We start from the raw sequence: 12236 nt of genomic DNA, 5'->3' as shown, positions 1-12236 counted from the left end.
CTAGACATTTGGTACACATTTTTGCAAGTCAAACCACTTAGAGTAGAACCCGAGTTGAAACATCCTTTGCCATGATTTTTCTCCCTAGTATGCACTCATGCCTAGCCATCTGTAGACTAAATCGCAGCCATAAAAGTCCGATTAAGAACCAAGTCTCACATTTTAGACAATCCAAAGTTACCTTACTGAGTCTATAAGGAAGTCCAAAAGCTTTCAGTATATTAAGAAGTTTTTGGTCCGGTCATGGATGGGGCATTAAAGGAATTTTATTCTAGCATGCCTTGTAATTGCAACTGAGAAGGCCTGCTATGCCCCCACCCCCTATTAAACTTTTACTTGAAAATCTGAATTTATCCATCTTTACTGTACCCTGCAAGGAACCCGAAATCCTTTGTTCAATATTTGCTATTACAACACCACAAGGCTCAAAGGAGCAGGACACAGCTGTAACTGCAAGTTATAGATAGCTGAAAAGTTGTATAAAACTATAGAAGGATTAGCAGATAGCTTTGGACAGTACTTCAGTAAGTGCTAAAGTCTTACCCTTCCTGTGAAGAGGTGGCCCAATATTTCCAGTCTCTACTAAACTCCATTTGAATTATTGTATTTTACTAAATTAAAATAGATCACATATGCCACTGCACCAGTAAGCTTCAGACCCCACTATCCAGCCCCCTATATAATTAGGGTGTTGTTGCCCTGACTAAGGTGCAGGAGGTTAGAGAGGAAAAAAAAAAGGCAAGTTGGTATTTACCACATGAAATTCATCAAGGATCAGTCTCCTCTTGAAGAGTAAACCTTGCCTTCATGAAATGTACTGTTATCTCTTCAGATATTGTAGCTCTCTTCTTTGGAGACATGGGTCTGGAGGTAGGTTTCTCTCTTTGTGGTGAGCCCTGTCTTAGGGGTCTACCACTTAGATTATTTTCAAGAGGCAGCAAAGACAGAGAAAGAAATGGAGTACATCTTGGGGTTGGGGGGAAAACAAAAACAAAAAAGCAACACACACCCATCATCTTGTGCTGTGAATATGCCCAAGTGCTATTGTCAATTAAGTTAAAAAAAGATTCAGTTTAAGACAGGAAGCAAGCATGAGATTAAGTGATAAATGAAGGGGACCTTCAAATCCTTCTTGAAGTTGTACAGGAGTATAGCCATTTGTAAGAGTCACTGTGGTGACTATTCATGGAATGTGATAAGACTTTAAGACTCAATACCCAGAAGTCTTACAAATCTGACAAACCCAGAAATCTTCACCCTATAACTAGAGATGAAGTAAACACCACGTGCCTTAAGAGACTTGTGAGGAGAAAGAATAATAAGATTAATTTTAGGACAGAGCTGTGCCATTCTCAAGGGGGGGAAAAACAAAAAAAACAAAACAAAAAACACTAAACAAACCCCCCCCCCCCCCAAAAAAAAAAAAAAACATCACCCCAAGCAGTTTCAGTACTTAGTTTTTTTTGGTTTTTTGTTTTTTTTTTTTAAAAACCCAAAAAGTTTCCCCCCCACCGCCAAAGGACTCCAGTCTTGAATATATTTCACTGTGTGTTCTAGGACTGTTTTTCTTTTGACTGCAAGAAGCTACCTTCCAAATCTGTGCGCTCAAGACTGGTATCTAGCTAGCTCAAACTTCAGGGAGATTTGTTAGTCTAACCTTAACTTAAGAAAGCAATCTGTTGCTCCTCTAGATGAGCCACACTGCTCAATGGTTTTCAGGAACCAATCATGATCAAGGCCCTCAATGAAAGAAAGTTATGTCCATACATAGGCTAGTTCTATATGGCTAAAAAGTACATGCAGTTCATGCACTGCATGAACTACTAAGAGACAGCTCACCTAAGTACAGTTGTATGGAAAGATTACAAGAATTTAGATGGAACGAGTAGGGGCTGTGACCTGATGAAACAAGGGGATCAAGCAGTCAAGTGATTTCTGCTGCTGTTCCAAGTTCAGATAGTTTTGTATATTAAACTTTGCTGTTTCTTCTCCATAACTAGCCAGCTGTTACTTGGTCTTCTATATACACACACACACACACACACACACACACACACACACACAACACTTGGATACAAGTCTGCCATAGTTTTCACAACTAGTAATTAATTCTCCAATTTGAGGGCACAGGCTCCTCCCACAATTGAAAGAGACAGTAAGACTTCTTGCAGCATTTGTGCAGGGAATACTGAAAAACTTTGCAAACTGTTTGGTAGTAGTGTCATGCTGCCTTCAAGGAAATAAGAAATCAAACCACACATTCCCAACAGATAGCCCCCTAGCCAATTGGTAGTTCCCACTACCCATACAATTTCTTGCCTTTCAGAAACTTCCATTAAGAAATACGCGAGTTAGAAATCAGTTACAAGGTAGCCAGGTAGGGTAAGACTGACTATAGGAAATAGGAGAGTTTGCAATATGGTAGTTGCTGAAGTTTGCATTACTGACATAAGGTGCTGGTTGGTAGTAACAGGTAACGTTAGTGGCACTAGGAATGATGTTCTGTTCTGCCAGTACTTTGAGTGCCAGCAGAGAGATCAGGTTCAGAGTCTGCCTTCGCTCGTGCCCCATGAGGCATACAGTGCTCTCATTCACCACCTGCCGCAGGGTCATGAGGTAGTCATATTTGCTCCTCTCTTCTCTGGAAAAATGGTTCTGAAGATACGTCTCTAACTTGCGCTGCTGGTCCAGGATGTCTGGAAAGTCTATGAAGAAGCGTGAACACATGTAGCGCTCTAGCATTTTGATCTCCTCCTGGTCCATGGGCCTGAAGTCTCTCACCAGGAGATTGCTATACTTCAGGAGTCCACCACCTCGGATCTCCTCTGGATTCTTGGTAGCAATCAGTTTGTTCTGGAGGTGATCAAAGGCTGCCTCAAAGTCTCCATACATGCTTTCCCCAATCACAGTTGGGTGGAAGCCTTCCGACATGGGATTTTCAGAATAGTCATAGTAAAAAAGCAAGGAGTCCAATATGATTTGGAAAGAGTCCACGCTGAACTCAAACTGTCGACGTATGCAGTCAACAAACTTCAGTTCCACATTCCTGCCATGTCTGTTAGAAAGCGATATTAGGCTCCAGCGATCAGACTCCGTACACACTTTCACCAGTTTCTGGATGTAGGCTTCTTTCAGAGTCACTGGACTGATCTTGAGCTTGCTCACACCTTCTGGCAAGAAGTTCAAGAGAGATCGTAAGACAACATCTCTGACTAGCTGAAATTCAGCCTCACTTGGAAGAGACACTTGAAAAATAAGGTCCAGGTCCTTGCAGCCTAGCCCATTATCCTTGACCAGAACATGACCAGCTGCAGAACCATTCAGCCGGACATCATGCACTTGGATGCCAATCTTAACCAGACTATTGCGGACAGTCTGAACAATGTCCTTCAGGGTTATCTTCAGGGTTGGGAAGCTGCCCCGGCCATGGATTGGAACGACTTCTGTCAGAACCTCATGCAAACGGCTGACCTGCTCCCAGCTCAGTATACTACATGACATGCAGTCTGTATTACTTCCTTGGCCTGCCATTTTAGGGTTTGCTTTTCTCCAGAGAGACTGGGGAGGGGAGAGAGGGAGGAAAAAAAAAACATTTCAAAATTAGGCCACATATAAAAACAAGAGGAAACAGGATATACATGTAGGAAATTTAGGGGTCCTCCCCACCATCAAATTCTAAATTCAATACATTTATTTACATCCCACTAGTTAAAAATCGGGAAGCCTTTCCTCTAAGAGGATATTTGGTCTATCTTGGTATAGAGGCACCAAATACTTTCTTGCTCAGTCTTGCTGATCAAGGCAGATTATTTAGTATAGCAGGCCTGCTGCAGTCCTATAGGTAGGGACCTACCAAATTCAAGGGGGCTGCCCCTGATTTCACAGGCAGAAGAATATGGGGCCTGGCAGCTATTTTGCAGGCAGAGCACAGCACCTCCCCCCATGCCTCTGATTGGCTGAGGGACCCTGGTGACCCCACCCCTTGCCCCCCCCCATGCTATTCATCATGCAGCCCTGCCCCTTGCTACCAATTGGTGGCAAGGGGCAGAACCACATGACCTCCTCCCTTCCCTGCCCAGCAGATTGCAGCAGTGCCCTAAAGACTGCTGGCTCCCTCTGAGCAGCCAGCTTTTTATTTTCCTTCAATTTTCTTTTTCTTCCCCCCGCCAATTTTGCAGGCAATACCAGATTCCACAAAAGTCACAATTTCAGTAGGTCCCTACCTATAGGATGCCAATTCAGAAGGCAAGTCATGGAGGAAAGACTACAAACATTGGCTCAGAGCAAACACCCTAAAAAGGGATTGAATTTCAGAAGTACTGAAACATGTATAGTGCCAGCTGAAAATCAATGGGACTCTAAGTGACCACCATTTTGAAAACTATAGTTTTATATCAGATTCATCAACTGACATGATACTGAAAAAAAATACATATCACTGCTACTGTAACTGCATATTCCCAGACCTTAAAGAACTCCAACCCCCTGAAAAATTTAAATCCCTCTTTGACAATGCCTCCAGATGTCTTTCTTTTCGTGATGGCTTGCTCGCCCTGCAGGTCAGTCGCACTCACTAGTTAAGCATTGAGTTCTTTCTACTCTTCTGAAAATTTTAAAGCACTTCAGTACCATGAATATAGTTGCTTCTTGGATCACGTGAGAAAAAGTTTAAAGCTACTCCATACTCACCCTAATCTCTTGGAAAGGAATCAGTTATGATTGTATAATCTAATGCTACCCTCTTTCAAATATTTAAGTTTGCCCTGGCTTTTTGCTCACTTGCAGAAGAAAAACTGCCAAAGCTTGTTAAAGAGCTAGCCCAATCTTAAGTCAGACTAAGGGTGAAAAAAGTAGTGTTACACAAACCTCAGTATATTAACATAGGAAGTCCAATATACTGCTTAGACCAGCGATTCTCAACCACGGAACCTTGGGGTGTGTTAAGATCCTTCTGAGGGTGCTGCAAGGTGCCACACAAGTGTTAGCACTGTTAGGTTAACAAACATAATACACAAGATAAACACAGATTTCAAATAGAAATCCATAGTCCGTCTTTGTAACCAAAAAACTGTTATATTATTTTTCGGTAGGCAAAAGGGTGAAAGCTACAAGTTTGCACTTTCCAAAGGGCGCCTTGACTCTAAAAAGGTTGAGACACACAGATCGGGACCTTTTGGAGTCTCTTAATCTTGTGTTAAAGTTCAGCTGATGGCAACCAGTGTAAGGTCAATTAGAATTAGAGATCCCTGGAGAACATTTAAAACATGCAGATGTATGGGGGATTGGGAGCAAGAGAATGGGTATCCTAAACTACTACTGCAACAAGGCTCTTTCTACCGTAAATTGAGAAGCTAGTCCCAAGCCTGTTTACTTGCTGTGTCTTGGAGTACTGCACCAGGATGCCCTTGCCATTGCAGAGAAGTTTTAGCACCAACTTGCTTATAGAGAATGTTTTTCAGAGTCCCTTAATCTTGTACCATTCTGACAAACAACCACTGTTGCATCAATACAATAGGTGGAGTGCCACATCTGTGTCTCACTGAAGGAAATCAGGTTTTAGATCAGGGGTTAATGAGTTAATTTAGCTTAATGAGTTTTGGTGATCTGTTGAGGGCCACAAAGGTAGCCCTGCCACTTGACAGATACCCCACCCCCTGGTCACCGTCTTGGGACTGGAAGTCCTACCACTAACCCCAAACTTTGCCACCAGAAGTCCCTCCCCTTGCCCCCCAAAGTACTCCTTTAGGGGAGGGAGGGGGTCATCATGGAACCAGAAAAAAACCCAACCAAACTGTATACTAAAAGTCAAAACATCTACTATAACATATTTTAATTTTTTTTTTTTTTTTAAATAAAAAGTTTGACCCAATTTATGTTTGTGTAGTATATATGAGGGGATTGCATAATAGCTCAAAATAAGAGTCTTACTTTTGTATATCATATGCAAGGGGAATGGTTGGGGGAGTGTATGTGTGCACACATGTGGTGCAGTGTAGGGAGTGGGGGAGACAGCATGGGGGAGGTGCAGCCCAGTTCCATCATGCAGGGCTCTCCCCATGAGTCACGTGCAGCTCTCAGGACTTGGTCAGAGCCACCATGTGATGGAGTCAGTGGCTTGGCCTACTCCCAGCTGCAGCTCCTAGGACTCAGCAGGGAACAGGGTGGAGCCTGCCTGGCTCCACTGCACAGGGCTCCCCACCACTCCCAGAGGAGTCCAGAGAGCTGTACATGGTGGCAGGGAGTGGGGAAGGCCACCATAGAGCTCTCCCCAGCAGTGCACAGGTCCCATGAGCTGCATGTGAGCCATGGGGAGCCCTGTGCAATTGAACCAGGCCAACCCCACATTCCCATAGACCCAGGCTCTGCATTTCCATCACCCTGTGCAGTGCAGGCCCCACACTCTGGACTCCTGCCAGCCCTGGCCCAATGCCCTGGACTCCCACACAGCTGCCCCTCCTACCCACCATCACTTCCCTACCTGCTGCCCAGAGCACTGCAGCAGCAACAGGAGGAGCTGCTGGTGTTCAGGGGAGCCAAGCAGTTCTTCAGGCAGCTGCAGCAGCCCTGCCTGGAAGCTGTGAGCACTGGCTGGTGCTAAGGGCCTGCTACCTGCAAAGGCAGAATCACAGCACACTGCTCCAGCACAGCAGGGGGAACCACAAGCTGGGCAGATGCAATTAATTGGTGGGCACCTACCTGTGAGCTGGATGAAGTTACCCAGCATGCTAGATCTGACCTGTGGGCCATATTTTGTCACCTCTGTTCTAGATCCATTCCTCCACAGCCTCACAGAGGCAGTGAGCAAGTCATTGGACCCATGTCACTCCTCACCTGTAGGAAGGAGGCAACATCCACCCCACACAGTGCATTTCAATCTTAAGGGCATGTGGAAGTGCTTGGAGGTCCATTGAAGGCATCATGAGGTACCTCCTCACTACAGACTTCAATGGGAATGGTGCAAGCGTGCAACTGAAAGGAAAGATGGGTACCCAGAGTCACAAAAGTTTGTCAATTGTGTTTGATGGCTAACCACTTAATGGCTTTCTATTAGTGAAAGAACACTGTTTGATATCAATAATTAAGACCAAATGCTTAGCACTTCTCAGATCCAAGTGACTCTGAAATAATGGTATCAAAGACTCACAGGCCAGGTGTTGCACAAAGTCCCCAGAGGCATCAATCAAGCATCCTGACAGTACTGTCATAGCAGGGTCTTCCTGGCCACCTCAAAGATTTGGGGCAGGGGGCAAGGCACAGGAGTGCTGAGAAATTGTATTAGACTTCCAAGATACTTCAAATCCCAATATCCCACAGGGCTTTAGATTACTGGAGACCAAAACCTGAGGCTCTCCGTGTCATCTTTGCATCATACACATGGGGTGCTAGAAGAACATTTAGGTACTTCATGGTCTCTTCCAACCCTAATTGTGTACGATCTGAAATGACTCCTGTTCCACCGTTCCTCTCCCCCATCCTCCCTTTCCCAACATCAGGCCAAGCAAGGAGAAAACCCACAGACTCAGAAACTAGAGCATTTAACACAGTCTGGCAAAAGAATTTTAACACCATTTTATCTCTGTGCCGTTCCTCCTGTTGTCAGCTACTTCTGCAAGAAAGGGATGATGGCACTGCAGTGTCTGTCACTTTCTCCAGAGGGAGTTTTAGACCTACAGAAGGTACTCTGTGCCAAACTTAAAGCTAGACATGGAGATTTTTCCAGGTCCTCCTTCCTTAAAAAAAAAAAAAAAAAAAAAAAAGAAAGCAAGCAAGAAAACTCCCCAAATGCCTATGTGAAGAACAGACCCATCACAAAGGCACCACCACCTGCAACTTCAGCTAGCAGGTATCTAATAGGTTTGGCACAGGCCTATTTGTTACTTTCAAGGGATCGTGGGCCAGTGCCCTCCAAGAAACACTATAAGGCTCCCTTTAAAAAGGGAGGCCACTGAGAAAGTAACAACTAATTCCTTGGGACAAAAGAAAAAGAAAACAGGGAAGGGAGTGAGGTTCACAATGAGGGATCTGCAGGAGGCACAGAGCAGAGCATACTGACCCTTGAACAAGTCCAAGGATGCAGCGGACACTGCCCAGAGAAGCTCAACCCAGAGGCATGAGGAAGCGAGGGGGAGGCAACCCAGCCGCTCAGGGCACGGGCTTTCCTAGTCGCGCAGCTCCTGGAAAGGCCTGCCCCGCCGCCAGCCCGCGCTGCGGCGCGGCCGTGGAAGCGGCCGCCCCCGCCGCCAGCCCGCGCTGCGCTCTGCTTCCCGGCTCTCGGCCCAGGCCCCACGGAGGCGGCTACAAGCGGCGGAGCCCCGCGCTCATCTTCCCCATGACGCCGCCCCAGAGGCCGAGCGGCACCACAGCCTCCCGGCCGAACCGGACGCCGCAGGCTGAGCCCGAGCCACCCCCCGCACTACGGCGCCCGCGGCCCGCCACTCACCTCAACGCTCAGCTCCGCTCAGTCTACCGCACCGCACCCGCCTGCCGCCTCGGCCGCCCCTTTGTAGTTGTTCCCGGCCCCGCCCCCTCGCCGCCTGAGCGCAGTGGGGCCGCCCCGTGCAGGGTGGTCTAGCAGGTGCGGAGCGAAGAGCCAGGGCACCCGGGGGTACCCGCAAAGGCCCTTGCCCGCACCCAGAGGCAGCCCTGCTGGGGGGGACGGGCCTGCGCTAGAGGGGAGGGAGCAGCGGTGCAGTGCGGGGTCAGAGGGAGACTCCCACTTGCTTTGGAGACTCGCAGAAGCCCCTGGCAGCTAGGGCACTGGTGGCATCTCCTGCACCCCCTTTTCCCCCTCTTAGATCCAGCCATGGGTGTGGGCTTCATGGCTGTTAGTGACATCTTGCAGCACATAGGCAGGAGCCACAGTAGTACACCCTGACACTAAACTCATTGAGAAGGAGTGCAGGTCCCTTGGAGACCCCAGAGCTCTTCAAGACCCAGGGAAATCTGGCCAGGAGGAGGCAGGAGAGAGAACCCACAGCAACAGCCTGAAAAGGAAGCTCACCTGTGTAGTACCTGCTTCCTCCTCTTCTTTGTCTTTACTTTCTTCATGGAGTCCAACACTTGTCCTTCCCACCTTCTACTTTTCTCCATCCATCCACCCACCAGGCCTCATCTCCTCAAGATGCTAGCTGAACTCTTGCAGGCAGGGAACAAAGGACCTGTCTTTTGAAATGGCAGGCTTATTTTAATCGTGTGTGCTGGCAGGCATAGGCACAGAAGAGGAGCAAAAATCCTACGAGCGACCAAGGCGGGCAAGGTTATTTGGGTAGATGTGATATCTTTTATTAGACCAACTGAGTACTTGGAAAAAGTTCTTAGCAAGTCACTCTTCCTCTGGCATAGGAAGTCTTTGCTGTTCTGAGACTCCAAGGAATGAGATAAGCTAAAAGTGCAGAGGGATGTCAGTGAAAACATAAATAGTTAGAGATAAGCAGAAAAGGAAAAGCAGGGAGGGGGAAGAGAATAGGGGGGGGAAAGTCATAGGGTGACAACAGATAAAATACAAGGTGAAGAAGAGGCAGTCTGTGAAAAAGGGAATAGTTGGAGATGAGGAAAACAGGAATGGGAGAAGCTAAAAGTGAGACAGATGGGGAAAGCTAAAAGTGTGACAGGATGTCAGTGAAAATCTAAAAGGATAGAAGTAGGAAAACAAAAGGTAAAGCAGGGAAGGGAGGGGAAAGAAAACGGAGGGGAAGGCCAAATGGAAAACACTACAGAGGTAATAATACAAGGTAAAAAAGAGGCTAGCAACAAAAAGGAAAAGGTAGGGAACTGGAAGAAAAAGGGCAGAGAAGTTGAGGAGGGGATGAGAGAAAAGTTGGGGGGGAGGGAAAGGAATGTGAGAGGTCAGGTCAGGTAGGTACCATGTGACTCAGATGTCAGGCAGGTTATAATGTGTCATAAATCCAATGTCTATATTGAGTCCCTGATTTTTAGTATCCAGTAGATTGATGAAGTGAAGTTCATAGGCTCATCTATGAAAGGTGTGTTGTAAGTTACCTTTGAGGATTACAACTGGGAAAGGGAATGATTGTCCTGTGAGAAATGTGTCCCCACAGGTAGTTGGGTATTCTTGTCTTTGATATATTTCCAGTGTGCATTCATTCCGGTGCATAGTTGTTGTTTAGTTTCTCCTACATATTTTCCATCAGGGCGTTTGATGCACTGCATGAGATGTATAACATTTCTGGAGGTGCAGGTGTAGGATTCAGGAATGGTGATGGTTCTGTTGTGGGGTACAGTGATAGTTGGGGCGGTGGAGATGTGTTGGTAGGTTTTTCATTTCTTGTCCTGGCATGTTCTGGATCCATTCGGTGTCAGTTTGCTTCTGGTGATGATGAGCTTAATAAGGTTCGGTGCTTGTTTAAAGGCTAGGATGGGTGGTTCTGGAAAGATCTCTTTAAGAATAAAATAAGCAACCAAAACAATAAAATAAGCAACCAAAACACCCAAATGCATGTTTTTGGCAGGGCCAGCAGATACTGACTTTTTTGCTAGAAATTCTGTTACAAACGGAAAAATAAACCATGGCCAATACATTACCTTTCCAATAAAACTAAATTTTAAATAATCCTTGCAAGCCTTCCAGTAACTGATCATTTGGATGATTATGTTTTTGTGTGAAAAAGCCCTGTTCAGGTTTCCCTTGCTTTATGCTGTACATGAGTTCCTGGAAAATGGTGCAAAACTCGAACTTACATAAAGGGAACCCACTTTACAATGTAACAAATAGGGATACGGTCCAAGACCTCGACTGTACTGACCCCCAGACCCATTTTTACCACTCTTACAAGACAATTCACCAACAGCAGACAGTACATATAAGCACAGGGCACTATCATAATGGGGATGACAACTACAGAAACGCATGTCGCAGACGAAGAGCATGGAGCACAGATCCACATAGGAGATTACATTTTGGTGCATGTCACTCCAGCAATGCACCGCACAAAGCAGCTGACTGCAGGCTTCCACCACACTGATCACATGAGTGAATTTACCTCGCATATAATGAATTTTTGGTATAAAAAGGGTCATCGCATAAGAGTGAATTCGCATGTACAGAACCTGCATAAAGCGAGGGAAACCTGTATATTTAGAATGCAAGCCATGGCTATCCAAGTTCTGAGTGACTGGAGGCCACAGCTCCACCCCCGCCCCAGTCATATATCATGGGTCATGCCCCCTTAGGTTTTATACTGCATGAGCTGCATGCCACACTGCATATCCACCCGGACCCCAAGCACCACATGGCATGCAGCCCACAAATACATGGCACAAGGTTCTCAGCTGCACCATGCATCTGATGTACAGACATGCTGCATCACACAGACTCACTGTGCTAGCAGATACAACATACGTGCAGTCCTGCCATGTGGCCCATGCCTGTCAAGCAGTGAGCGACCCCCTCTGCACTGCACCAGTGCAAATGCTGAGTAGGGTCCCTGAGTCTCTCCAGGGCCTCTGGCCATGGGCTCCTTTCCTGCTTCATCTCCAGGGGTGGGGTTAGGCAGCAGAAGCTAAAGGAGGGAGATAGGAAGCCTGGGGACATATACGCAGCCACAAGGTTGCCTCTCAACCTTCTCTTGCGGAGGCTGAAGAGGTCCAGGTGCCCCAGTCTCTCCTCATAGGGCTTGGCCTGCAAGCCCTTAACCATACGAGTGGCCCTTCTCTGGACCCTCTCCGGGTTATCCACATCCCTCTTGAAGTGCAGTGCCCAAAATTGCACGCAATATTCCAACTGCGGTCTGACCAGCGCCCAATAGAGAGGAAGTATCACCTCCTTGGTTCTGTTCGTCATGCATCTGCTGATGCACGATAAAGTGCCATTAGCTTTTCTGATGACTTTGTCACACTGACGACTCATGTTCATCTTGGAGTCCACTAGGACTCCAAGATCCCTTTCCGCTTACGTGCCTCTAAGCAGGTCTTTTCCTAGGCAGTAGGTATGCTGGACATTTTTCCTCCCTAGGTGCAGCACTTTGCATTTCTCCTTGTTGAATTGCATTCTGTTGTTTTCCACCCATATGTCCAACTTGTCCAGGTCTGCTTGTAGTTGTTCCCTGCCCTCCGGTGCATCCACTTCTCCCCACAGTTTTGTGTCATCCGCAAACTTGGACAGAGTACACTTCGCTCCCTCGTCCAAGTCGCTGATGAAGACATTGAAGAGTATCGGTCCAAGGACTGAGCCCTGCGGAACCCCACTGCCCACACCCTTCCAGGTCGATACCGACCCA

At 46.8% G+C, this 12236-nt stretch overlaps 1 protein-coding gene across 4 annotated transcripts; it reads right to left on the bottom strand.

Annotated features, from left to right (window-relative positions):
• Positions 1 to 2017: 2017 nt before the first annotated feature.
• Positions 2018 to 9061, bottom strand: TENT5C (terminal nucleotidyltransferase 5C). 4 transcript variants are annotated; one of them, XM_006036197.2, is made up of 3 exons: positions 8441 to 8532; positions 4867 to 4960; positions 2018 to 3558 (listed from the first exon to the last, which is right to left on the bottom strand). In XM_006036197.2, exon 3 carries the CDS (start codon positions 3529 to 3531, stop codon positions 2359 to 2361), a length of 1173 nt encoding a protein of 390 aa, XP_006036259.1. In that variant the 5' UTR covers positions 3532 to 3558; positions 4867 to 4960; positions 8441 to 8532; the 3' UTR covers positions 2018 to 2358. The 4 variants fall into 4 exon arrangements, with proteins under 4 accessions (XP_006036259.1, XP_006036261.1, XP_006036260.1 ...); XM_006036199.2 differs by lacking the exons at positions 4867 to 4960; positions 8441 to 8532 and adding an exon at positions 9002 to 9061; XM_006036198.2 differs by lacking the exon at positions 4867 to 4960.
• Positions 9062 to 12236: the final 3175 nt, after the last annotated feature.

Source organism: Alligator sinensis, unplaced genomic scaffold (assembly GCF_000455745.1).
Source record: "Alligator sinensis unplaced genomic scaffold, ASM45574v1 scaffold101_1, whole genome shotgun sequence".
In the NCBI taxonomy this organism is placed as follows: Eukaryota; Metazoa; Chordata; order Crocodylia; family Alligatoridae; genus Alligator; species Alligator sinensis.
Note: the sequence above shows the minus strand (reverse complement) of the source record. Positions and strands in the feature narration are given on the sequence as shown.